At 48.6% G+C, this 25,966-nt stretch overlaps 1 protein-coding gene across 1 annotated transcript in view; it reads right to left on the minus strand.

Annotated features, from left to right (window-relative positions):
- AFF3 (ALF transcription elongation factor 3) overlaps positions 1–25,966 on the minus strand; it is a 628,646-nt gene that overhangs the window by 521,265 nt on the left and 81,415 nt on the right. The window contains exons 2-3 of the mRNA XM_090020433.1: positions 25,078–25,198; positions 7,273–8,070 (exon numbers count right to left, since the gene is read on the minus strand). Coding sequence (XP_089876559.1) covers positions 7,273–8,070; positions 25,078–25,198 — 919 coding nt within the window. The remainder of the gene's footprint in view (positions 1–7,272; positions 8,071–25,077; positions 25,199–25,966) is intronic.

The raw sequence follows: 25,966 nt of genomic DNA on the forward strand, positions 1-25,966 counted from the left end.
TAATAAAAGACACACATTTCACATAACACTGCTGCTTACTTTTCTGTTTAATACATTTGGTCCTAACTTTATTTGACTACTTTATCACTTGCTTATTTTTCCAGCTGATGGTTTCTTGAACTGGTGAACATAAAAGAAACAGCATAGTTGTTATACATAGTTATGCTTGCAAACAACAATGCTGCCAAATAGTTGTTCAAAAAGAATCTGATGTCAAGAAAGAGAAGACAGACTTACAAATCATTTGATTAAGAAGAAGAAGTAAGTAGGTCTGTCAAATGATTTTAAAAATTTGATTGCGATTAGTTGTGTGATTAAAAAACAGTTGCAATTAATCATGATTTTAATCACAGCTAAAAACTCAAAATTATGTGCAGAAAAACTCCAATTATGCAGAATGATGCAAGTATTTTGTATAGTTGGGGAGTGTGGTGCATGTGTGTGTGGGGAGGAATTTGTAAAGGTGTGAGGGGCTGTGGGGGTGTGGGGGGGGGGTTGGAGCCTGGAGTGGGGTGGGGTCCTGCACATACTGGAAGGATGCGGAATACTGTGAGTTAGGAACAAGGGGCAACAGCAGGGCTGGGGGAGGCTCTGACTTGGGAGTGAGGGGCAGACACACACATACAGCACTCAGTAGATAAGTCTGTGGAGGGAAGAGGTGGGGGAACAGATTGAGGTCCTCATGGTGAAAGAGGGTAGGGGCAGGGAGCCACTGGGGGGGGGCAGAGGTGGGCTGCTCGCTGCAGGCTAGGGCTCTGTGCCCTGTTGCTGTTGCCCCAGAAGCCACACACTATCTGCGCATCCCCTGCTTGCCTGATCATCAGAGGCACAGCATGGCATCACGCAGCTCCCAGGGTAATGGCAGCAAGGCACAGAGCCCCAGCACACAGCCCACCTCTACCCCACCTACAAATCCAGGGGCCATGTGACCCCTAGGAATGCATGCAGTGGTGGGGAGCTACACCCCTGGATGAGCCATCCATCACTCCGTCCCATTACCTGCCCAGGCCCCAGGACCCCATTCACTCCAGACCCTGCCCCACTCCCTCCTTCACTGTGGGGGCCTTGATCTGCCCCCCCACCGCCTCTTCTCCCCACATTCCCCTTCCCTCCACAGACTTACCTGCAGGGTGCTGCTCTACATGCCACTGGGCTGCATTCCTGGCTGCGTATAGGCTGTGGCTGCTCTTATGTCTGTGTGCGTCCTCTCTTCCCCCCCACTGCAACCACCTGGAGCCCATGCCTGGCCTGTTCTACAGTTCCTCCCCACTGCCACCGCTGCCTCCCACTCGGCAGCCTGGAAGTGGTGGTAATGCAGCGGAGCAGAGCCCAGGTGCAGGCTCCAAAACTACATGCAAGATTAACATGTTAAAAAAATTAACACAAGAACCAATTAACGCATTATTAGCGCACATTAACTGTAATTAATTGACAGCCTTAGAAATAAGTCACATTATGTTTGTTTTATGTTAGGTTTGTGTTTATTTAGTTTTCATCATTCCTAGAGGTGCACCGATACATCAGTCAGATACCAGATCAGCACCAATTATAAAGAAAATTGTCTATATCAGAAATCAGCCTGATATGGCTGATAATTTGGTCGATAAATGGCCTTTACATGCATGCAGCTCCAGCACAGCATGTAGGCAGTGAGGAGTGCAGCTTGGCAGCTTGGAGAGCTGCGTGCAGCTGGTAAGTCCGGTGTGGTGGGAGGGAAGGGAAGGGGTGTGGCAGGGCAGATCAAGGTCCCTGTAGTGAAGGAGGAGTGGGGCTGGGGCTGGGGCTGTGGCAAGTGCTGGCCAGCTGGGGTGGGGCAGGCATGGAACAAAGCTGCAGCTTATCCAGAGAGCGAGGGAGGTGGAGGGTGGCTCCCACCACTGTGCACCACTCACCCAGGAGCTGCTCATATGGCTGCTTGTCCAGCATGCATCCAGTGGCTCCCACCACTCATCCGGAAGGACATGGGGGGGAACACATGTGCCCCCGGATCTGCACAGGGCAGGGAGGGCTAGGACTACGTCAAGCTCTTCTCGGAAGGGCAGGGCTGGGCTCAGGGTGAGCAGTGGCAGCGCTAGGACAGGAGGGTTGGGGGGACTGCAGCCACCACAAAATTTGCGTAGACCCTCTACCCTGCCCATCCCAACACCGCTGCTGCACACCCCAAGCCCACCCCCACCCTGCCGGGAAGAGCTTGGCACAGCCCCGGCCTCAGTTCACCCCACCCCACCCTGCCCCATGCAGATCCAGGGGCATATGGTCCCCCCTACATGCCCTCCCAGATGAGCGGCAGGAGCCACCAGATGAGTGGGCAAGTGTCGGATTGTTACCTGTCAGCTCCATGTTTTTGAGGAACCCTGACACAGGACACAGACTGTCTGACTCACAAGGAATCACCCCCCCCAAACAGAAGCTTATTAAGATGCAGTGCGAGACACACCTAAAACCCTCCAGATAAGGGTGACAAAAGTGAAATAACTGCCCTAGATCTCATTTGCATCTGAGATGGGAACAGATGACCATTCATTTACATGAGAGATGGAGAACAGAAAACCTGAAGCAGAGACTGCAGTGAATTCTGGGATCAGCGAAGCAGGGGAGCACTGCATGATGGGGAAGCTGTGCTCCAAATGCTAGTCAACCCCCACTCCCAGCTCAGCATCTATCAGACCAGTTCTAATCTGGATTTACAAAGGACTTTTCCTTCCCCGCCCCCCCCCCCCCCCCACACACACACCTCTAAGCAAAAGTAAGTTTATTAGGCATCTCGGGCTGTACATTCCCTGGTCCCACTGTGGGAGGCTGATGTACACTTAATTGGTTACAACTCGGTTGCCGGGTTAGGGAATGCTGAGGCAATAGACGGAGTCAGAGGGGGTATGGGCAACATTTGAACAATGGTACAGGGTTCATCACAGCGTCCAGCCCGTTGGAGCCCTGTCCACAAGTGTTGTCATACTTTTCCAGAGACGACTGGTGGAAGTCCTCTCCACAACAGGTTATGAACACTCCAAGAATTGCCTTAAGTCTGTTAAAAGACTATAATAAGATCTGGAAAAGTCATGCTAAGCTGAGGCTTGTTCACAGCAAGTAAAAATCCAAAAAACCTGATGCTGCAATCTATTGTTTCTGAAGACACCAAGAGAGTTCCCATCAAGTATATCTGCTATCAAGCTGGCTCCAAGTAGATGTTTCCTGAGTATCAATCAAGTTCCTGAGATGTTCCACCCAGATAACCCCTTGTCAATAGAAAAGACAATTTGATTTACAATATTGAGAATGCTTGAAAGAAACTGAACTGGGGGTATAAAAATCTGTAAAAGAAGCAGCAGTGTGTGTGCTGACACCACTCGCTTTCTTCTGGAGAGGCTGCAGGAGGAAGATCATCTCCCTTCAAGGATCGTGCTGAGAACTTTGACCTGTCAGTTTTGCAACCCGAGTGCCTTGGACTGGTGAGATCCCAGCTCTCTCTCTCTTTTCTCTTCTCTCTCTCTCAGCATAGATTTCTGAACTCGAACTGTATTAGTTAAGCTTGACCTAAGTTTCCCCAAATACTTAGTGAAACCAGAGTATACTGTGACTGTTTGTGTTTGTTTTTCTTTTGCATGTCTATCACTACTAGTGTCAATATATATTTCATCTACTTAGCAATAAATAACTTCTATAGTCAAACTGGTGGTAACTGGGTATATTTTGCCTTCTTTACTTCTCTTTCCCCACTTGCTCTGTAGCAACGCCCCTCTTACCTAAGCTAAAGATCCCTGTGAAGCCCAGAAATACTGTGGGGTCTGCTCATCAAGAGACTAAAAGATTGGGACGTGCTGAGTTCGAAACACATAAGGGGATCAGCTTGTACAGGCTGATTGATCCAGTTTGGTTCAGACGTGCCCTAATGAACTGAATGCTGGCCCATGAGGGTGTCATCTGGACACCCAGCCGGATTCGGAGGTCTTCTGTTTAACTGTGTGCTTGTGTCTGACTGTGGTTATTGTTGCTCTGATGAACTGATTCTTGGCATATGAGGGTGTCAGCCTGTCCATGCTGATCAACCCGGCCAGGTCAGGCGTGTCACGTTAATCTGTGTGTGTGTGTGTGTGTGTGTGTGTGTGTGTGTGTGTGTATGACTGATTTGGGGACTGGAGGAACCCACCCCCACTGAACTGAGTCCTGCAAGATAGCTCCTTTGGAGGGTGAGGGCTTGCAGAAGGGAGAGATACAGCTCCATATAGAAACACCAGTAACACAAGCAGCACATTGACAGAGTTACCAAGACTTTAGCCCTAATAAATGAGCACACCCCAAAGTAGCGGGCAAATCTGGTAACACGATGAGTCACTGAACAAGCTGCTCCTGGATGAGCAGTGTGCAGTGGCAGGAGCTGCCCCCTCCTCCCCACACCCCCTGGATGAGTCATGGCTCCATCCCTCAGCCACCCTGCCCCAGCTGGGCAGCACTTGCCCCAGCCCCAGCCCCAGCCCCATTCCTTCCTCACTGCAGGGACCTTGATCTGCCCCCTCTTGCCCCTTTCCTTTTCCTCCCCCTCCCCCTCCCCTTTCACCACACCAAACTTACCAACTGCATGCAGCTCTTCAAGCTGCCAGGCTGGTATCAGAAATCAGATTGGTATTAGCCAATATGCCTCCTTAAAAATCAGCTATTGGTATCGGCTCCAAAAATCTCTATCAGCGCACCCCTAATCATTAGCCTCCAATATCTTCACCTCTTGGGATAAACTGCCCAAATCCAACTTCTTTGTGGCCACACAAGGATCAAAATAAACCCTAAAGTGCCCATGTCATAATGCCCATATCATAATACTAGCCTCTCTTTTTTACTTAAAGGAGAACCCAATCTTACCTTTGTGGATAAATAATCATTGTTTTTCTATTACTCTCGCTACCTGGACACACTAAGCTTATATTCTCCTCCAGTTTCCTATTCCCCCACCTACACATGTTAATTTGAGTCCTATTTTCCCCTTCATTGTCCTTCAGTCTCCTACCTTTTATGTTATCTCTCTCTGCTATGCCATTTTCCTTCAGGTCCCCTCAATTTCTTTCTGCATCCCACCTTTCCCTGTACACCATCCCACACTTTGCCTAAGCTAGTCTGAAAAGTGTCAGGTTGTAACACTTTTGGTGATGCATTCTCCACTACATGTTTTAAGAGTCTAATGTAGGCACAGTAATGTATTTTTAAAAAGCTACATGGATAAAATAAAGGCCATGGAAAGAGAACTCAGACTTACTCAACCCAGAAATTGAGCCAATATGCAGCACATGTGCCAAAAGTAGAACAGGCAGCTTCTATATCTGGCATGCAATAGATCAAGGAGGAGATCAAGAAGGTGATACATCAGCAGGGTGAGCAGAAAACAGAAAGCAGAGCAGCAGATTGGGCAGACTACAGGGCAGGAAGCAAAAAGCAGAGCAATAGATTGGGCAGGGGAAGGGGATCAGAGTGGCACTTCGGGAGGTGTAATTTGTGGTATGCCTGCCAAAAAAGTGGCGCCCCACTGACTTAGCCAGTTCAATTTATGTTGAAAACATGCTGCCTTATCTACACTAAACTCTGAAAACTTGTTGGGTAATATGGAGTTGCTAAGATGTTCAACAATACACTTTTCATTCAGGCCTAGACAAAGCCTCCAGCGACCTTCTGCACTAAATATTTTCCCCATGCTACATGGTTCTTTGCACCAAGTCCCTCTGCCTCTTTTCTGTTTTCCATATTTCCCTGCATGCTTTCTATCTCCCTCTTGCTCTTCTACATTCCTCCATCTTCTCACAGTTCCCTTACCATTTCCTAACAAGTTTCCCATCCTGACTTCCCTCAAAGCCTTATTTCTGGCACTTCCAGTCTTTAGGGTTCTGCACTGACCTCCCAAAGGGGTCACCTAAAACAACCTGACTTCAGCCCTTTGTACCCACTGGAAACTATGGGATCCTCGTTATTCTCTGCAAAGGAGATATGATGGTTATGTTGCTGAGAGAGCATCCTCTGACTTCAGTGTCCTATTGACAATGATGAGAGAGAGTGGTAGGTATCTGAGTGGTTGACCCTTTCCAGGAGCTCTGGAAAACTTGGCTTACAAGCATTTAAAAAAAAAAACCAATCACTTTTCAAGGACAAGTCACTTCATTTTTGCTTGGAACTGGTGCTACATTCACTTAGAGAAAATAACTGTGGTTGGAGAGCCTGAAGGGACTAGATGAAACCATACAATTGTTTTCACAGAGATTTGGTTCCCTAAACAATTGACAGGCCAGTCAACTGTCAAATCAGAAAAATCATATCCCCAGCCAAACACAGAATAGCTCAGACCTATAAATGGTGTAAATTAGCATAGGCCTAATGAAATCAAGAGACCTACATCAATTCCCACCCCAGATATGATCCTCTATGAGAAACATGGAATAGAAGGCTCCAAAACTTAAAGTATAATAGTCTGCTAAAAAAACTCCAGCAAAATCACAAAAATGTCCCCATCAGAATATTCTGTGGCTAACGACTGCTTTGAATAATTTCCTGCACAAAAAAAGAGGCATCTTTAAAGATATGCAGCAGATACCAGAAATGTTGCCTGGAAGCTTTTTTTTTTTTTTTTTTTTTTTACTGAAACATGCATGTTTTTAGCTTTTTTGGTTTTCTATTAGATGGTGCTTCTTGAGGAAAATACATTGCATATTTTTCTCTTAATCTCTTTAGAAATCACTTTGCAATGGAAACAATCATTATAAAAGCCATTGATGTGAAAAGCTAGTCCCATTATTAGACTCTTGTCTCTGTGATGTAACAGATATTGATTATACAAGTTATTTACATCCTGAAGCTGTTCTGACATCATTGAAAAGAACAGAACTACTCTGGACCATTAGCAGCCTTTCTGACCAAAGGGAGAACAACAACCAAATATGGCAAGACTATAAGTAATATTGCATACTCTTGAACACATAAAATAAATGTTGTATCCCACTAGATTTCATCCAGCTGCAAGACTTGGATATCAAGAAAGAATTCTGCTGATCAACATATTTAATGTATGCTAACAGAATGTTTGCTACTGTAAGATAACTGCAGCCCTGAAGAGTTTTATCTCCAATATATTTTTTTATCTAAAATACAAAACTACTATTTTCAGCATATTGTATCTCAATGTAAAGATTGAAAAAAACCCCCTAAAAAACTTTTAAACAAAAAAAAGTACTGCTTAAAAAGATGTAATTTGCAAAAATTAGCCACCAGCTTATTATGAAAGAGCTAAAAAGCACTTACCTCTTCTTGCTTGGGAATGCTAAATTTTGCAATCTTAGACTTGGTTCTAGTTGAGTCAGGTTTATTAGAAGGAACTCCCTTATATGATGTACAGTGCTTGTTAGTTTCTGCAGATAATTTTAGCTTTGGGGACTCATCAGGAGCCTGATCTTGTCCATCCATTGGCCTTACATAAGCTGTTGGTTTCTGCTGCACTATAGTGGGCTTTGAAGCAAGTGAAGGAGGAAAGTTTTGAACGCAATGCCCAGTGGTATGTTTTGTTGGTCTTTCTTGAACATGAGGTCCAACTTCTGCATTGCAACTTATTTTTGACTGCTGTTGCACTCTGCTGACACTGTCTCCAAGCGTGGACCTTAAAGTACCTGGCTGTGTAGCATTGGAGGCAGAGGATGTTGGACTTGATGCATAGTGTTTTAGCTTTTCTAGACTGGATTTTTGGTTAGTCATTTTGAAGTCACTGTTGTGTGACTCAAGTAATCTGTGTCCATGCTTGCTTGTCCTCTGCTGGCCATCAGAAGTATTTTGCCCAACTTTTTGCCAACCCATTGTGGTGCTCTTGTTCTGTCCACATAAAGCTGCTGGTATGGAGGATGAAGTGCTGATGGAAGGCTGGGACTGTGGTCTTGAGTCTGCAATGAAATGTTCATCTGCTTTAGCTACAGATGCCTGTGGGATCCCTGGTTTTGGAACCCCAACAAGGTGGCTCTGGTTGGATCGATCAGTCAGTAAATCTTTCATTTCATCATAGTTGCCTAATGTATTCTGGATGCGATTTGAGAGCTCATCCCCCTTGTTAGTCTGCAAAACAAAAACATGAAATATTCTGTAACAATTACATCAAGATAAAGCAATACACGCTACAGCAGAAATCCTTACTGAAGCAGCACTGTCTCATTCAGCAACACAGTTGAGGGATGAAATCGAAAATCTGTATTGTCTCCAAAGACACTTGTCAACATCTTAAATCTACCCTGAACTGGAAAAGCTATAAAGGGTCTTAGAGTAGATAAAAAAGAAATCTATCACTGGTACTGCACTACAGTTAAAATATATTACCTGGAAACTAGAAAATGTATTATTGCAACTACACGGAATGGTTTGGATTAAATCTGACCATGATACTCTTCCTATGTAGCCCACTGTAAACTTCTCTTTCAAGGAAGGCTGAAGGAAAATACACCATTCTTAATGTCCTCCTGTACATTATCCATACACAACTGCACTCTGCAGCATGGGAAGGCCATGCATAGCTAGACTAAGGACTGAATTCATCAGTCTAAGTCTACTGCATTCTCTCAGTTGCCTCTGGTATTAACAAGACATCTAAAGACAGTGAGCTAATAATACAAGGAAAAAATTACTTGCCTTTATTCTGAAACTCTGAAAATATCATTTGATATAATTCTCACCCCTGGCTCTCAGTTCTTGGCAAAAAAGGGGGGCAAAAAAAGCAAAGTAGAACTTCCAAGTTCTCAAAATATTAGGTCCCTAATGGGAGTAAAATTGAGATAAAACAGAAGTTTCCCTTCCTTCCCTCTGACTCTAGCCACTGCATTTAAATTTAGCTATTTATGCCCCAACTAAGGAGTCAAAATCCACCCCCCCCCAAAAAAAAAGAATTCAGTAAAATGATTGAAAATTATTGTGTCAAAAAGTTAATGGTAAACAAGTGTATACACTTTAACATTACCTCAACAGAAAACTATTCCAAAATCCCTCAGAGAAGCAGGTGAGTGAAGGAAAACCCCATCTGACTGATATCTTTAGAGCAACAGCATTCTAAGTCAGTAATTTTCTCCTTTCTATTCACAACACATGAAATCTTGATAGCAAAACTCCCATTGATTTCCAGCAAGAGGCATACTTGCACCAGGAGGCCGAAAAGCCACAGAGCATCGTCTGAGCCAGTCCCAGCAAGCCAGCTGTGGTGGCCCTTGAGGACGGCCATCCTGCCTGACCCATTAGAAACTTTGCCAGGCAGATGGCACCCCGCTCGGCTGCCCAGTAGAGGTAAGAGCACATGTAGGTGGTCTCCAAGAGACTCCTGCCCAGCACCCACAGCAGTGGTTTGAGGCCAAAAAAGAGTGGCTGCGTGTGGAGACAGTCGAGGAAAGAGGTTCTCCTTAACACCCCTGGGGCAGAAGGGGCAGGCTGTCGAGGCAGCTGGGTCAAAGTGGGATGCAAACATACTAGTGGCTAGGATGCTGTGCAGCAACCGCCACTGCAGGTCGCCAGTCTTCCTAGCAGTTGGTGGCTTATACAATGTGTTCCAAGCTGGATGGGCCGGCAGGGAATATCGCAGCCCCAGGTGCCATTGCCACGGTGTACTGGGGTGGCCCGCCAGCACCTGGGCATGGTGGACATGAACTACCCAGGCATATAGGCTTCTACGCAACAGAAAAGCAAAGGGGCAACCTGTCTCACTGTCAGGAGGCACAGGAAGCATTAGTAGGGTGCCAGACCCACCGGCCAGCTCTCTGGCCATGGCCAGGGTGACTGGCAGCATGGGAAACACCTCACTCGGGGCATCTGTGGCATGGGGGACCTGGTGTGCCTGGAGATGGTCATCCAGGGTGGTTGCTGCCCCCCAGATGGGAGGACAGCCTGGATGTCATGCAGCAGATGGCCCATGCTGCAGATGGAGAGCTTGCCTAGCTGGGTGGTCAGGGTGAGAACCAGGCCAACCAAGTAGGGTCAAGGAAATCCCTCATCCAGGTGTGTGTCCTCTGGCTGAGCTCAGCTGTGAGGCTGGCAGAGGCCTGGCTCAGCACGGGGTGCCTCAGGGCTGGCTTGTGCACCAGGGGCTCCCTCAACAGCTGTGGGAACTGCAGGTGCCAGGCCTCGAGCTGGAGGCAGAAGGTGGCCTGCCAGGCTCATACTATGCCACAGTAGAAAGCTGGAAGCACCGCTTAGTTCAGGAGCATGAGGTCCAGCATGAAGAGCTCCTGGTCGAAGCTGAGGGCCCCCACCCTCTGCAGGAACCAGCATACCAGCTGTTGCCAGGGTAAGCGCTCCTCACCGTAGAGGAGTCACTGAAGGGCTTGCAGGCAGAAGGTGGTCACCTTGCTTGTGAGGTTGACCAGGCTCTGGCCCCCCTCAGCAACAGGGGGTAAAGGGCAGCTCATGGCAACCAGGGGCACCCATCCCAGAAAAAATCTACCAGGAAGGACTGGAGCCTCACAAGTAGGTCCTGTGGTGGGTCGAGTATGGCACACCAGTGCCACAGCGTCACTGCCACCAGGTTGTTTGCAATGAGGACATCCACTGTAGGAAAGGCTGTGTAGCCACCAGTGCCAGCACTGTAGGTGGGCCTCCACCCCTTCCTCAAGGCCATCCCAATTGCTGCCATGAAGGTCAGTGGCCTTAGGAACACACCCAGGACCTTGAGGCCCTCGCAGCACCAGCTGAGGCCCCCTGTCAAATCCAGGGGGGTCGTGCTGATCTACGCACCAAGCAGCAGAGTATCACTCTTGGCCCAGCTAGTATCAGCCAAGGAGGCGCATTCATAGGCTCACTGACAGTCTGTCAGAGTCCACACATCTTCCTGGGTGTTAAGGAAGATGGTCAGATCATCTGCATACAGTGACAGCTGGAGCAGAGGGCCAATGGCCAATGGCAAGGCCACACCATTCAGGTGGTGCTGCAGCACGTGCAGCAGGCATAGAGCATGCCTGACAGGGGGCAGCCCTGATGGATGCCCCTGTGCACGGGGAATGGGGTGCAGAGCATGCCATTCACCTTGAGCAGGTTGCAGGTATCTTGGTACAAGACCTTGAGGGCCCTGGCGAAGAGGGGTCTGAAGCCAAAGGCCTCCAGGGTCTGGAAGAGGTACACATGGCCCACCTGATTGAAGGCCTTCTCCTGATTCAGAGAGATGAGGCCGATGTCTAGGCTGAAGACTTCACCATATGTAAGTAGGTCACGCAGCAGAAACATGTTATCGTGAATAGTCTTTCCCGGCATGCAGTAGCTCTGCTCAGGCGCAGTGATGAAGGCTGTGATGGTGCAGAGGCGGTTCACCAGTGCTTTGGTCAGAATCTTGTAGTCTGTGCACAGCAGGAAGACCGTCTGCCAATTCTTTATGCACCCAAGGTCTCCCTTCTTGGGCAGCAGCATGAGCACCACTCGGTGGCAAGACTCTCCTGGAAAATGCTCAGGAGGCAGGGGCCAAGGAGAGGCCAGGAGGTCTTATACAATTCAGCAGGTAACCCGTTGAGGCCTGGGGTTTTGCTGGAGGCGAGGCCAGCTGCAGCGGCTGCCAGCTCTTCCAAAGACAATTCCCACTCAAGCTCACTGGCCTCCAGGGCACAGAGATATGGCAGGCCCTTATGGAGTTCCCGCATGCCTCGGGGCAGCACAACTCAGCCGCAAACAGGTCACTATAGAAAGCGATGGTGTGCTCATGTACTTCACTCAGGTCCATGATTACCTGGCCCTCAGGGGTCTTAAGGTGATCTAAGACTTTGCTTGCTGCCCGCCGCCACTCCAGGTTGAAGAAGAAGCGAGTTGAGGCATTGGTTTCTGCCAGCTCTTGACAGTGAGCATGGATCCCCGCTCCATGGGCCACACTTTCCAACAAGTCACGCAGGCATTTTCTGCGGAACTGGAGGCTCTTGTGCAGGACTGCATCACTGCCGGCAGCCAGCAGGGCGGCCTTGAGCTCTGCCACATCTTCCTCCAGCTCTTTGATACTGCAGTGCAGTTCATTTGTAGCCATCTGGGTGTACTGCTGGCAAAAAGCCCAAATCTGTACTTTGCCCATGTCCCACCACAGCTTTCAGAAGGAGTAGCTCAGTCTCACAGCCTCCCACCCCATCAAAAGTGGGCTAAGCAGTCCCAGAAGTAGGAGTCTTGAAGCAGGCTGATGCTGAAGCACCAATAGGGTGCCCATGTGCAGGATCTCCCTGGCAGGCTCAGTTCACAGCAGGCCAGGCCATGATCTGACAGGCCTGAAGCAACGATGCAGCCACTGCACAGGAGTGGCAGATGGTGCCTGGTGACAAAGGCGGCGAAGGGGGGCCATAGTGAGACCACTGGCACTCATTCTGGCCCAGGTATACTAGCGTGTGTCAGGATGCAGGGCTCACCAGACGTCAATGAGGCCTGCAGTTTTCAAGTCAGACTGCAGCTTGCAGGCTAAAGTGAGGTGAGGTGAGGCGAGGCTCAGGCTCCATGTGGTCAAGTGAGGCATCAATTGTGCAGTTAAAATCACCACCTATGAGGAGCAGGTCATCACCCTCACTAGCATCACACAGGAGGGCAGCCAAGGTCTCAAAGAAAGCAACCCTCTTCTGGCCATCAGTGGGTGCATAAACGTTGAGGAGTAGCAGGTGTTGTGCTAGGGTGATGTGGACAGTCAGCAGGCAGTTGGGGATGACTTCCAGCGCCACCGCTGTATTATGCTGTAGTTGTGGCGAGAGAAGAGTCGCAACCCCAGCACTAAGGTTGGTGCCATGGCTCAGGAACAAGTGGCATGCCAAGCCATCCAGCTGAGCCCATTGGAATGTGTCTCCTGAAGCAAGGCAAGAGTCAGCTACTGTCCCAGCCTACCTCCCAGGGCCAATCACCTCAGACAAGGCCATGGTAGAAGGCAACTGGGAGGAGGCCTGAACCCCATCATCCAACAGAGGCTTGGCATCACAGTCACTGGCCACCCTAGCCACCTTAGCCAGGGTGATCGGGGAAAGAAGGGGGAAAGTGGAGGCATCAGCCCCTCCACCTGCTGGGGATGCTGCATCTCTGCAGGTGGAATGGGCAGGGGAGTAGTCCCAGTGCCTCCGCTGGATGGTGCTGTCATGCCAGAGACCCCAACCCCCTTGGATAGAACAGGGGTGAAAGGAGGCTGGGAAGAGCTCCTGGCCTCACTGGGTGGGGCCTGCATCCCAGAAGCCGGTGCGCCATCCATCGGCACTGCTGCAGTCGCCAATGACCTGGCCGCTTTCCCCTGCAGGCACTGGGCTGCTAGGTGGGAAGAGCTACCATACTGGAAACACATGATCTCAACCCAAGGAAAAATAAATCACAAACCTCCACCTGTCAAGCATGAGGTTCAAGGAGTGAGGCAGAGACCAAGGGCCCTCCCTGAGGAGCATGAAAACTGGCCTTCAAAAAGACAGGACATGGGTCCTTGCCTCCAATCATCAGTCAGGAAAAGGGACTTGTAGGAACCCCATAGCGCTCAAGTCCCTTGGCCAGCTCCTGGTCAGACACATGCAGGGGCACATTGGAAATCACTACCCTCACTGCCTAGGCATCTAGAGGCGAGACAAGATAGTGTATGCCCCTGATGTCCAGGTCCTCCACACATACCCTGGGTGGAAGTGCTCAGGTAAATCACTGGGACTGCATTTACACGACCTATGTAACACGTTACACTGTCCCAGGAGACCAGCTAGAGCACCTATGCAGACCTCGAACCCAACATAGGGAGGGGTGTGAACACTCAAGCCATGGTTAAGGGAGAGGTCTTGAGAGGCATCCTCATGCCAGCCAATGGGTATAGGAAAGGACATTCCTGCTAGGAGAGGGTTAATTTCAAAAGCTAAAGCTAAGGGAATGAAAAAAAGTTGTGTATATTAACTACAGGGATAAGTGTCTGGGAATGTGGCCATAAAAAACTGAAAGGGAGAGGGAAACGTGTGCTCGACGGGGCGGGGGAAAGGGATGGAGTGGAAAAAATCAGGGGGGAGGCTTATGTGAGTTAGGAATAACACAAAACAGAAAAAAAAGAAAAAAGGGTGGGGATTAAGGGGATCCCTCGAAAGACAACATGTAGAAAAAGATACTCCCTGCAACAAGCAAGCAAGCAAGCAAAAGAAATAGTAAAAAAAGGCTGTTAAATAGCAACTCACAGACAACGAAACTGGAAGTAGAAGGGGAGGGGACAGAGAGCAGAGAAAAAGAAGAAAAAACACTGTGAAAATGCAAGAAAAAAATCAGAAAGGGAGATAAACAAAAGGAACAGACCTTTAGACAGGTGGGAGTAAGGAAAGAAAAGAGATAGGAAGCTAGGGAGTCTTACTCTCAGGATCGCCCCACACAGCTCCAAGAAAGCCTGGTCTGAAGCATCCGAAGTGGAAGGAAGGAAGAAAGGATGATTTTCTAATATTTGGTACTGCTCCAGTTAAAACTTTCTGAAGTAGGCACTGGGGCATCAACAAGGAAGGACAAGGTGGGATGGAACAAATGGTGAGGCTCATCACAATAAAAATTTGCTACCACTTTCAAAAGCAGTTTTAACTGAGTTTGAAACATGACCTTGTGAAACTTGGAAAAGATGGATCAGTCACTAGAGCCTAAAACTCTCTCTCTACAAGCAGAAATTATTGTTCCAAGGACAATGATCTTCTATGTAAAGAAATATGAAACATGAATTCACAGTTATTGAGTAGCTTAAAAGGAGTTTTCATTAGCTTTGCCAGAATCATATTAATAACCCCTTTGATAAAGAGGGGTTTGTCAATGACATTTTTAAAAAGAAGAAATCCCTACATAAATCTGAAGGTAAGGGATGGCAGAAACAACAGGCTGGATGTTATTTGACAGAGTTAGGATTTAAATTCAACTCAGAGGTAATAAAGGGGTCCACATATGAGCCCCCTACATTCACCGGTTATATGGGTAGGCAAAATACAGCCTGTGGGCCAGAGACTTTGTCCAATCTGCAGTGGGTCCCTTGGTCTCATCGTTCCTAGTGCCATCTGGTCAGTGGTGTATTCTGCTGTCCTCAGGCACACAGAGGAGCTGGGATGGCTCCATGGCTGGACTGCATTTCTAGGCAACCCAGGATGGGGCAGCTCCTCCTGATTATTGCCGTCACTGACCCCAGCCCCATGGTACTGGCGGGGACCCATGCGCACAGCCCAGCCTGGGCCTGCTCCAGACCCTCCCCAACTGGAGTAGACTAGTTCTCAACCAACCAGGACTTATGCACACAGCCCTGACCCCAGCCAGCCCCGCACTCACTCCGGACCTCCTACCCATGATGAGCACCAGCAGCTGAGGTGGTAGCTGGGCAGAAGCTGCTGGGCATAGGGGGAAAAGTGGCCACTTCACCCTTATTGCTGCTGGACCCTTCTTGCTGCAGCTGCCTGCAGCCCACACCTGAACTGATCTGTGGCTCCTCTCTCCCACAACCAGCAGGGCAGTGGTGGCAGTGGAGAGTTGCTGCAGAGCAGCCTAAAGTAAATCTGGACAAGGTGTGGGGCAAACTGGGGCTGGGGCTGTGCAGTCACCTGCTGCTGGGCACTGTGGTTGGGAGGGTGGCTGATCAGCCTGCAATAGTTCCCCAGAACTGTTTGTGTGGCAAATGGGCCCAAATAATTGCCCACCCCTGCCATAAACTATAGATCTGTCACCTTTCCAGGCAGAAGCAAGTTGTCCAGGAGGAAGTTCTTTGGCTGGTATGAAAGAAGTTCTCCAGCTCCAAGTCATGCTCTGAGGCCAGATTCCCAGCATCATGGAATTATAGGGGTGCACTGATAAAGATTTTTGTAGCTGATACCAATGGCCAATTATTAACAAGCCATATCGGCTGATAGTGATCCAATAGCTGATTTACAGGAATGCAGCCTGGCAGCTTGGAGAGCATCCTCCTCCTGGTAAGTCTGTGTGGGGAAAAAGGGCATGGGGAGGGAAGGGGCATGGGGGTGGGGATCAAGGGCCCCAGGGTGAAGGAGGGAATGGGGCAGGGGCAGGTCCTGCCCAGCCAAGGTGGTGAATGCAAACCTGGGATGGGACATTGGGTGGAGCTGCAGGAGGCTTGTCCAGGGGGCACTGGGGAATGAAGAGCAACGGCAGCTCTCCACCACTGTATGCAGCCTTGGGGGAGGCATGGGAGGCATGTGACCCCCGAGATTTGTGCACAGGGTGAGGGTGGGCCACCCACTGCAGGCCTGGGGCCAGGGCCAGTGCCAGCCTCTGCCAGGGCAGGGGTAGGGCAGGCTCAGCTGTAGCACATCATAGTGTCCCAAGCAGGGGTGGTGCTAGATGCGGAGATTGGGGGTCTATGGCCAATCCCAAAATTTTCCATTGCCCCTCCTATGCTACCCCTTGCAGAGCTGCCACCACTGCCCAACCCAAACTGTGAACCCACCCACCCTGCCCCAACCGACCCCAAGACCAATCCCAGTCTACTGGGAAGAGGCTAGTGTAGCCCCTGGCCATGAGCCTGCAGCAGGCAGGCCACCCTTGGTCTGTGCACAAATCCAGGGGGCACATGGCCCCCCATGCCTCCCCAGGGGGCTACACAGAGGCGGGAAGCTTCCCCCTCATCCCCCCAGCACCTCCCAGAGGAGCCACCTATGGCTCCGTCCTGGATCCCACCCCAGCTGGGCATGCCTGCCCCTGCCCCACTCCCTCCCTCACCATAGGAGCCTCGATCTTCTCCCCTGCTCCTTCCCCCCATGTCCCTCCCCCCACAACAGACTTACCTGCTGGACACTGCTCTCCAAGCTGCCAGGCTGTGCTCCTGACTATGTGTATGCTGCAGCTGTGCATTTGCACGTGGCATTTATCAGTCACATTATTGACCAAAAAAGGCAAATTGCCAATAATGTTAATTTTCCTGTTATTGATACCAATCCAGTATGCGACTGATATAGATTCATAGATTCATAGATTCATAGATGCTAGGGTCGGAAGGGACCTCAATAGATCATCGAGTCCGACCCCCTGCATAAGCAGGAAAGAGTGCTGGGCCTACATTACCCCAGCTAGATACACATCCAACCTTCTCTTGAATACCCCCAGGGTACGGGAGAGCACCACCTCCCTTGGGAGCCCGTTCCAGAGCTTGGCCACTCGAACTGTGAAGAAGTTCCTCCTAATATCTAATCTAAATCTGCTCTCCTCCAGCTTGTGGCCATTATTTCTTGTAACCCCCGGGGGCGCCTTGGTGAATAAATACTCACCAATTCCCTTCTGTGCCCCCCTGACGAACTTATAGGCAGCCACCAGGTCGCCTCTCAACCTTCTCTTGCGGAGGCTGAAAAGGTCCAGTTTCTCTAATCTCTCCTCATAGGGCTTGGCCTGCAGGCCCTTAACCATACGAGTGGCCCTTCTCTGGACCCTCTCCAGGTTATCCGCATCTTTCTTGAAGTGCGGCGCCCAGAATTGCACGCAGTACTCCAGCTGCGGTCTGACCAGCGCCCGATAGAGGGGAAGTATCACCTCCTTGGACTTATTTGTCATGGATCTGCTGATGCACGATAAAGTGCCATTGGCTTTTCTGATGATTTCATCACACTGCCGACTCATGTTCATCTTGGAGTCTACTAGGACTCCAAGATCCCTTTCCACTTCCGTGCCACCCAGCAGGTCATTTCCTAGGCTGTAGGTGTGCTGGACATTTTTCCTCCCTAGATGCAGCACTTTGCATTTCTCCTTGTTGAACTGCATTCTGTTGTTTTCTGCCCACTTGTCTAACCTGTCCAGGTCTGCTTGCAGCTGTTCCCTGCCCTCCGGCGTGTCCACTTCGCCCCATAGCTTAGTGTCATCTGCAAACTTGGACAGAGTACATTTCACCCCCTCGTCCAAGTCGCTGATGAAGACATTAAAGAGTATCGGTCCAAGCACCGAGCCCTGCGGGACCCCACTGCCCACACTCTTCCAGGTCGAAACCGACCCATCCACCACGACTCTCTGGGTGCGACCCTCCAGCCAATTCTCCACCCACCGGACTGTGCAGTCATCCAAGTCACAGCCCCTTAACTTGTTCACCAGTATGGGGTGGGATATCGTGTCAAAGGCCTTCCTGAAGTCCAAGTATACGACATCCACCCCTCCTCCTGCATCGAGGCGTTTTGTGACCTGGTCATAAAAAGAGACTAGATTGGTCAGGCACGATCTACCTGCCACGAACCCATGCTGGTTTCCCCTCAGCATAATTTGTCCTGCCGGGCTCTCACAAATGTGAGCCTTGATGATTTTCTCAAAGATTTTGCCAAGGATGGAGGTGAGACTGACTGGCCTATAGTTACCCGGGTCCTCCTTCCTCCCCTTCTTGAAAATGGGAACCACATTGGCCCTTTTCCAGTCCTCCGGGACTTGACCCGTGCGCCACGAGCGTTCAAATATTCCCGCCAGTGGCTCTGCAATGATGTCGGCCAGTGCCTTCAGTGCCCTCGGATGGAGCTCATCCGGGCCTGCCGACTTAAAGGCATCCAGTTCCTCCAAGTGACCCTGCACCACCTCAGGGTCCACGCATGGAAGTCTGGTGCCTTGCTGCTGCCTCCCTACACTCCCAGTGAGAGACTTGTCATGCCTCTCACTTAGGAACACTGAGGCGAAGAACTCGTTGAGGAGTTCAGCCTTGTCCCCTCTGTCCGTCACCAATTGTTTCTGCCCATTTAGCAGGGGTCCTATTCCTCCCTGGGCCTTCCTTTTACTCCCTATATATCTAAAAAACAATTTCTTATTGTCTTTTACTTGGGTTGCCATCCTCAGCTCCATGGTAGCTTTGGCCTGTCTAACTGCCTCCCTACAAGCACGAGCAGAAGAGGTATATTCCTCTTTGGTGATCTCTCCCTGTTTCCACTTTTTATGTGCTCCCCTTTTGGCCCTTAGTCTGCCCAGGATTTCTCTGGTCAGCCAGGGAAGCCTCCTGGCCCCTTTCCCTCTTTTACCTCGCACGGGGATCGTCTCGCTTTGTGCGAGAAGGATAGCTTCCTTAAGGCACAGCCACCCTTCTTGGGCTCCCATCGTTTCAAAACTACTACTCTGCAGTGCATCCTTCACTAATCGCCTGAGTTTGCTGAAATCAGCTTTCCTAAAGTCCAGCACGTTCACCCTACTGGTTACCTTACCTACTCGACGCCTTATGTTGAATTGTACTTTTAGGTGATCACTGTCCCCCAGATGGCTACCGATCTGTAGGTCCCCTACTATGTCATCCCCCGTTGCCAATACCAGATCCAGTAAGGCATTCCCCCTAGTGGGACCATGTACCTCCTGCGTCAGGTGGAGGTCCTGTACACAGGTTAGAAACCTGCGTGAGCGGTGGGACTTTGCTGTCTGTGTCTCCCAGCAGATGTCCGGGTAGTTTAGGTCCCCCATGACCACCGCCTCTTTAGCTTTTATGGTCTCTGAGAGTTGCCTCAGGAGCCTCTATGGAATTAGGTTTATTTGGCCAGGATGGGTGTGTCCCCATGAGTGGGAACATGTGTTCCCTAGGGACAACTACCAGTGGCACATATTTCAAAAAACTTGTAGGACCCACATGCTGCTGCTCATTGACTCTGGGGAATGCCCCACATGAGCCCTTTGCTGTTGCACCAGACATGCCTGATGAGGCTCACAGGATCACCAAAATTCTCACTCAAGTAAACATTTACAATGTCTTGGCTAGCAGAGGTACTAAGAGAAAGGTATAGAGAAAGCTCCTTACCTACCAGATCTTTTCTGTTTCTCCAGGGATTATTTAACTAATGTAGTATTTGGTCCTGAGCTAGTAAAGGAATTTACTTCTGGTGTCCCTCACTGGTGAAAATCTATCCACTGCTCCTTGCAGTAAACATTTGTGACTGATCTATCATAGACTGATTTAGTCTGCCTGTGTTTATTGCCTACTTCTCTGCTAGAAACATAGTGATGATCATTGGTGACACGTAGCGGGTGCCTGCAGGTGCACATGCACCCGAGATTGACCGTGCACCCCCTGGAAGCACCACCCATGAAACTGGAAGTGCACTTCCAGTTTCACCACTGGTGGTTCTGGGCTTGGCGATCGGCCACTGGAGGACCCCCCCCCCCCCCCCGCCCTGGTCAGAAATCTGGTGCCCCCCCAGACTTGGGAGGCACCAGGCATCCATGGTGATGATGGATATCTAAGTAGGATAAAGCCACAAACACAGGTCTTTTCCAAACACAAGAGAAGCAGCTTAGTACCTTAGTGCTTAAAGTAATAATGTTATTATTTTAATGTACAAATAACTTCCTAAACACGGGCCAACTTTTGCAATTCCAGTCCTTACATCTTATGTGACTATCTTCATCTTTCTGTGTGAACATTTACATGCCAAAGTTCTTCCTGGGAAGACCAAACTTTCCCAACTTTTTGAATATCCCTCTACAGACTCCCTATTGATTTTTTACACACTGAAGTTTGGATCATAAGCAATTAGATGTCCATGTCTAGCTGTAGCTTGCCTTTGGACTGCCAGTGAGACAAAGTCATCAGGATGTTGGCTCTTCTATAAACTCATTGTTAAAGTCTATACATCTCATGTATTTATTGGGACCTGAGAGTCCACTAAAAGCATCTTGTATGAAGATATGCCTCAGGAAATGCAGTCTTTAGATCTTACAGTCATAGTGTGGTCCAAGCCATTGGTTGCTAGCTTTTGTTTATCCTTTGTCAGACTAGTGATTGTCAGGATGGGAAGATTTTGAGTTCAGCTGCATCACAGAGTGCTCCCAAGTATTCTATTAGCAACTGCAATTTGGAATAATTTACAGTTTACAAGAACCTCTCATGATACAGACAGATCTTAAATGTTGCTGTCCATATATAACTGATCTTCAAACAAGTAAACACACAGTTCCAATTCTGGGCAAGTAGGTAAAGCATTTTATGGAAGAAAAAAGCTGTATCTATCAGATGATAGGCTTCTACTCTTCACATATGCCTTTTGCTTGTACAACAGAAGAGACTAGAGTAGAAACTTCCTTCTGAGAGTTCAGCATATGTGACTAAAAGCCTGGTAAACAACAAGCATTGCAAACATGACATTCAGAGTCCCTAATGGCCCTTTGGATGGTCCCTAAGATGATTGGTCTTCCCTCCAGCTATGGTTTTCATGACCTCAAGCCTAAGGCAGGCTTGCCAACCTAAACAATTACTTTTTACCGACAATATGGAAACCATTTACTGATAACCAACTTTTACATTGACATATGTTTTGCATAATGTAAATTTAACCCTTCTTCCAGGTTAGGGGTTGGGCTCAAACCATAGTAAAAAATGCATTTGTCAGTAAAAAAAAATGCAGATCATCAGTAAACTGGGTGGGGTGGGGCTGGCAATTCTTCTCGACTGCAGCAATGGTTTTATAACCTCCTGCCCCCACTACAGAGAGCCCCTACTCATCCCCACAACCTGATACCCCCATCTTCACTCAGCACCAACACAAGCACATGACTTCAGTGGGAAAGGAGATATGGAGACTCCTGTGAGCCACAAAGCCCTGAAAGCCCACTTGGACACCAGGTGGTGCAGCTGTGCTCTGTCTGTACTTCAACACTGTGATAAGCTACGTAGGGTTGACTGAAGCGCTGGTTGTTTTGTGTTTTTTACAGATGTCTCAATTTTTTATGGCTTTTAGAGACAAGTGCGTTTAGTCTGTTTATTAATGAAGTGTCTATAAATTTATGGACAGCTGGCAACCCTGGCCTGAGAGCAAGAGACAGATAGAGGTATCTTTAGGGAGAATTTTTTCCCCCTCAACTGCCTTCCTGACAAAACAAGCTGGTCTAAAACAGAGTAGAAGGCCTTTAGCCCATTAATATCTCATCAGCTGCACATAAACATTAATGGTAAACATCTTTAGAGTTGTTAGCCTAATGTTTTCCCACAGTGATAATGTATGTAGCATTGGAATTCTCTAGCTTTCTGAATCCCAGATACTTTCATAAGTCTCTACTCCTTGGCTCCCTCCCACAAGTAGCTAGATTTGTCTAGTGATGGATAGTGGGAAGTAGCCTGAAGAATAAGCATCTCAGAAGTCATAAACAGGGACTGCATGTAGGTCCGTGGTATGACAACTATATGGCAGAAGGATCTCGTGTCTCAGACAAAGCTTAGCTTCTGAGAAAGCTGGTTCCTGAGGCATGAATACTAACACCATCACAAAATCATTTAAACTGTTCTGAGAGCTGCAACATATCTGACACAGAACAGCACATGCTGCCTGGAAGCTGACATAGAAGACTTTGTGTTAACCTCATAGGGTGCATCCACGTGAGTCTGCATGTGCATCTTGCAGCTGCAAGAACATGTGTGGGAACAAAAAAAAAAATGTTCCCTGCACTGCAAATTTCTAGCGCAGGGGCAAAATTAGACCCCTGGATATCCAGGGGACAAAAAAGGCTTAGGGGGAAAAAAGTGGGGCAGGGCATGATCCTGGACCATGCCCCGAGGCAACTGGAGGCTTGGTCCTCCACAGAGATGTTTTGGTAGCCAGCCAGAGCGTCTCTATGGCTGGTCCTCAGCCTGGTGCTGAAGCATGCTGCCTGTCTGTGCAGGGCAGGCAGCGTGCTAGCTGCAGAAAGCTGGACCTGGGCTCTTGCCAGTAGAGGGGCTGGAGGAGGGGCAAGAGGACCATGGGGGGACCCCCACTGACCCCACCCACTCCCCCAGCCCCCCGGATCACTGCCTTGCCTGGGCCCATCCCCTGCCCACTCCTCCAGCCCCCCGATTGCTGCCCTGCCTGGCTCCATCCCCCACCTGCCCCCCCAATCATTGCTCCACCTGCACCCACCAGCAGTCACAGCTGCTGTCAGGCTCACTGGGGCCACGTGGCAGAGCCCCCTAGGCAGCACAGGGCCCAGGTGACAGCCACAGCAGCCACAGCTGCCTGACAGCAAGCAGAGCCGTGTGGTGCTCTGCCAACCCTGGCTGCACCCCTGCAAAGGGGCAGTGTGGGTGCCAGGTGGCTGGGGCCAGGCCCCACTGCCTCATGCCACACAGGGGGCTCTGCCATGAGGCCCCAGTGACCCGGACGGCAACTGCTACTGCCAGTGAGTGTGGGGCACTTTTTTTTTTTTTTTGAGACTGGTGGGGCCAGGTGGGGAGGTATAAAGGGCATGATTGGGGAACCCTCTGTTGCCCCCTATTGCATGGGACAGCTCTGCCAGGAGGCTCCAGAGCCCCCACAGCCCCTGCTACTGCCAATGAGTGCGAGGCTTTTTAATTTATTTTTATTTTTTTAAGTGCCAGGAGGCTGGGGTAGGGAGGCAGCTAACAGAGGGACTCAGGGTGCCAGCAGGGGATGAGGCCAGGTGGGGCAGCCATTGGGAGGCCTGAGGGAGTGGGCAAGGGATGGGGCAGGCATCAGGGAGCTGGGAGATGCAAGCCGGGGGTGGGGCTAGGTGGGGCAGCAATCTGGGGGAGCAAGCAGTGGTGGGGCATGTGGGCCCTGCAGGGGGTGGCAGCCCCTGCGGGGACCATGTGGCTCCTGTTGCGAGGGCAGCGGCCCAGCAAGACATATAGTCATTTAGAATTCATTTTATTATGATGATACAAGTAGGCTTCCAAATTGCTTTAACACTGTAGATATATAAGTAAAACATTGCCCAACTGATTGTTGTCTCAGTCTCTCTGTTTCTGTCTCTCTCTCTCTCACTCTCTCTCTATATATAGTGGTCTTTCTTTTAATTGTGGAGGAACATGGATTTCAGGGTATTTTAGAGAGTGACTTCGGGATTTTTTTTATCAGGGATTTTTCAGTTTTCAAATAGGGAACACCAGAATTCTTGCTAGGGAGGCAAGTGGCAGGACCCAGACAGAGGAGTGTGCTCAGAGCTGGCACCTTGGACCCAGCTGGAGGTGGCTGACCTCCTGGCCAGCTGGGGCTAGGAGGACATGCTTTGACAGATCAAAGTAGGGCCCCACATTGCGAACATCTTCCGGGGAATAGCTGCCCAGATGGCCAGGCAGGAGGCACACACAGCAATACTGCCACACAAAGGACAACTCAGCAGCCACAGCCCACTAGCAGCTGCCCCACTGCAGTGCCTTGAGGAAGACTTGAAGATGTCTCTCCTATTTTTTAAGTGGCTAAGATAATATCCGCAGCAAATCTAAAATCTGCACAGCTGGTGGGCAACTTCAAGGCAGACAAAGTTGTGGATACATTGTTGCATTGCTACCAGCACTGTTCTGCCATGATTTGAGACCACCACTCTTTCTTCCCCTTTTAGGAAACAGACATTTTGGAAAGAGTACAAACAGTGAAGAATTAAAAGCTGCCGTTCAGCCCTGACTTACTGAAACACTGAAGTGGCAAGGCAACTAATGAAATAGCAAAAATTAGGCAACAAAGAACCCTAGCCATCCAGAATAAATATACAAGAAATGAGGTAAAGCTCCCAACAAGAAAGAAATTGAAATAACTCAGGCCTGCCTGGAAAGGCAGGGACCTAGTAGATATCCTACAATCTTTCAAGATAAAACTGGAGGAGTCACTGGAGAGGTGCAGCTCCTTCACTGACCTTGCTCAGAAGGAAAAACTGCCTGTAGTTATGATGGTCAAGTATTCCCATTGTTGAGGAGAGGCTAGTCCTCTATGATGCTACCATTGCCTAACCAGAATAGTACATGAGTTTGAGGAAGAAAAGGCTCTTTTTGCTTCTGCTAGGGAGCTGAGGCCACAGAAATAAAATCCTGGTGGAGTACATCTTTAGGAACATTTTGTGGTATCAAAGCCAATAAAAATAAGCCATATCTATCCTCAGTCTAAACAATAAACAACTAAGTCAAGAGCATGACATTTAATGGGCTGCATGACTTAATTCTAACAGTTATTTTTCCTAAGCATTTCAGTATACCCCATCACCTTCACTTCTTTAGACTTAATGCAACTTCTAACAAAGATATTACTAGTTTATTTAATTTTAGTATAATACTGAATGTTATAAGAAACCAACATAAAAGTATCTACTTCTCAATGAATCACAAACATTAAGTACAGGTTTTGTGAGGCCAACCCTTATGGGAGTCTACGGAAGCCCAGCCAGGATCTTCTACAATCTGTTTTTTAATACGCAATAAATAAATAAATAAATAACAGACAACTGGGAAACATCTACCTTGTATGGTTCACTGAAGAGGGAGTAACTTGTGTTAAACGTGCCATCTTCCTGCTGTGTTTCCTGATTTCTCCTTTCCCATTCTTTCCTCCGCAGCACATTTCTGTCTGGTTCATAGACACTGCATCAAAAGAAAGAGTAAGATTTTTTTAAATTAAAGGGCAATATATTAACTAATCTTAATCTAAGTGAAGAACTGGTTCACAGACAGATGGCAAAGATAACAAGAACATGAATCAGATTAATGCCAGTTCAATCAGGCATTGAAATCTCAGGTCTTTGGGAATGCCAGTGCTTTCTTCACAATGAGAACAGATAATTAAATTCTTAAGAAAGGAGGGGGAAAAATCATAGAGCAGGATCTAATCTGTACTGAAATTCTCTGCCTGAAATGTGACAGAGGAAATATCTAAGCAACTTTGACAGAAATCTGAAAGTACTCTTAAAACATATGGTAATTACACCTATGGGTAAATAGAAATTATGAATGTATTTCCATTGATGACATATCCTCCATGTGTTATATGAAAATGCTCCTTTTTACATGAACGTTTCTGTAGTGATTCTTTCATTAACCAGCCCTCTGAAGAGCAGTTAAAACTTCATGCTGCAGTAGTTTCTCAGTTATGCTCCTTCCAATCTCTGTTAATCAGCCAAGTCATGAAACTACTAGTGAATCAATTTCTCCTTCTGATTTGACACCGTCACAACTTCAAAGTCGAAGTAAATTAATATTGGTGAGATTTGAGAAGGGACATCTGAAGAGTGAAAGATAACATTGCATTGTACAACTGTGTTCTTTTTTGGAAATAAATAGCATCGGGCTTCACCATGGCAAGACCAAAATCAAACATTTTTTTTTTCTACGAAGTTATTTTAAAGAATGATG

This window comes from Crocodylus siamensis, chromosome 1 (assembly GCF_052110815.1).
Source record: "Crocodylus siamensis isolate JL-2025a chromosome 1, ASM5211081v1, whole genome shotgun sequence".
Classification (NCBI taxonomy): domain Eukaryota; kingdom Metazoa; phylum Chordata; order Crocodylia; family Crocodylidae; genus Crocodylus; species Crocodylus siamensis.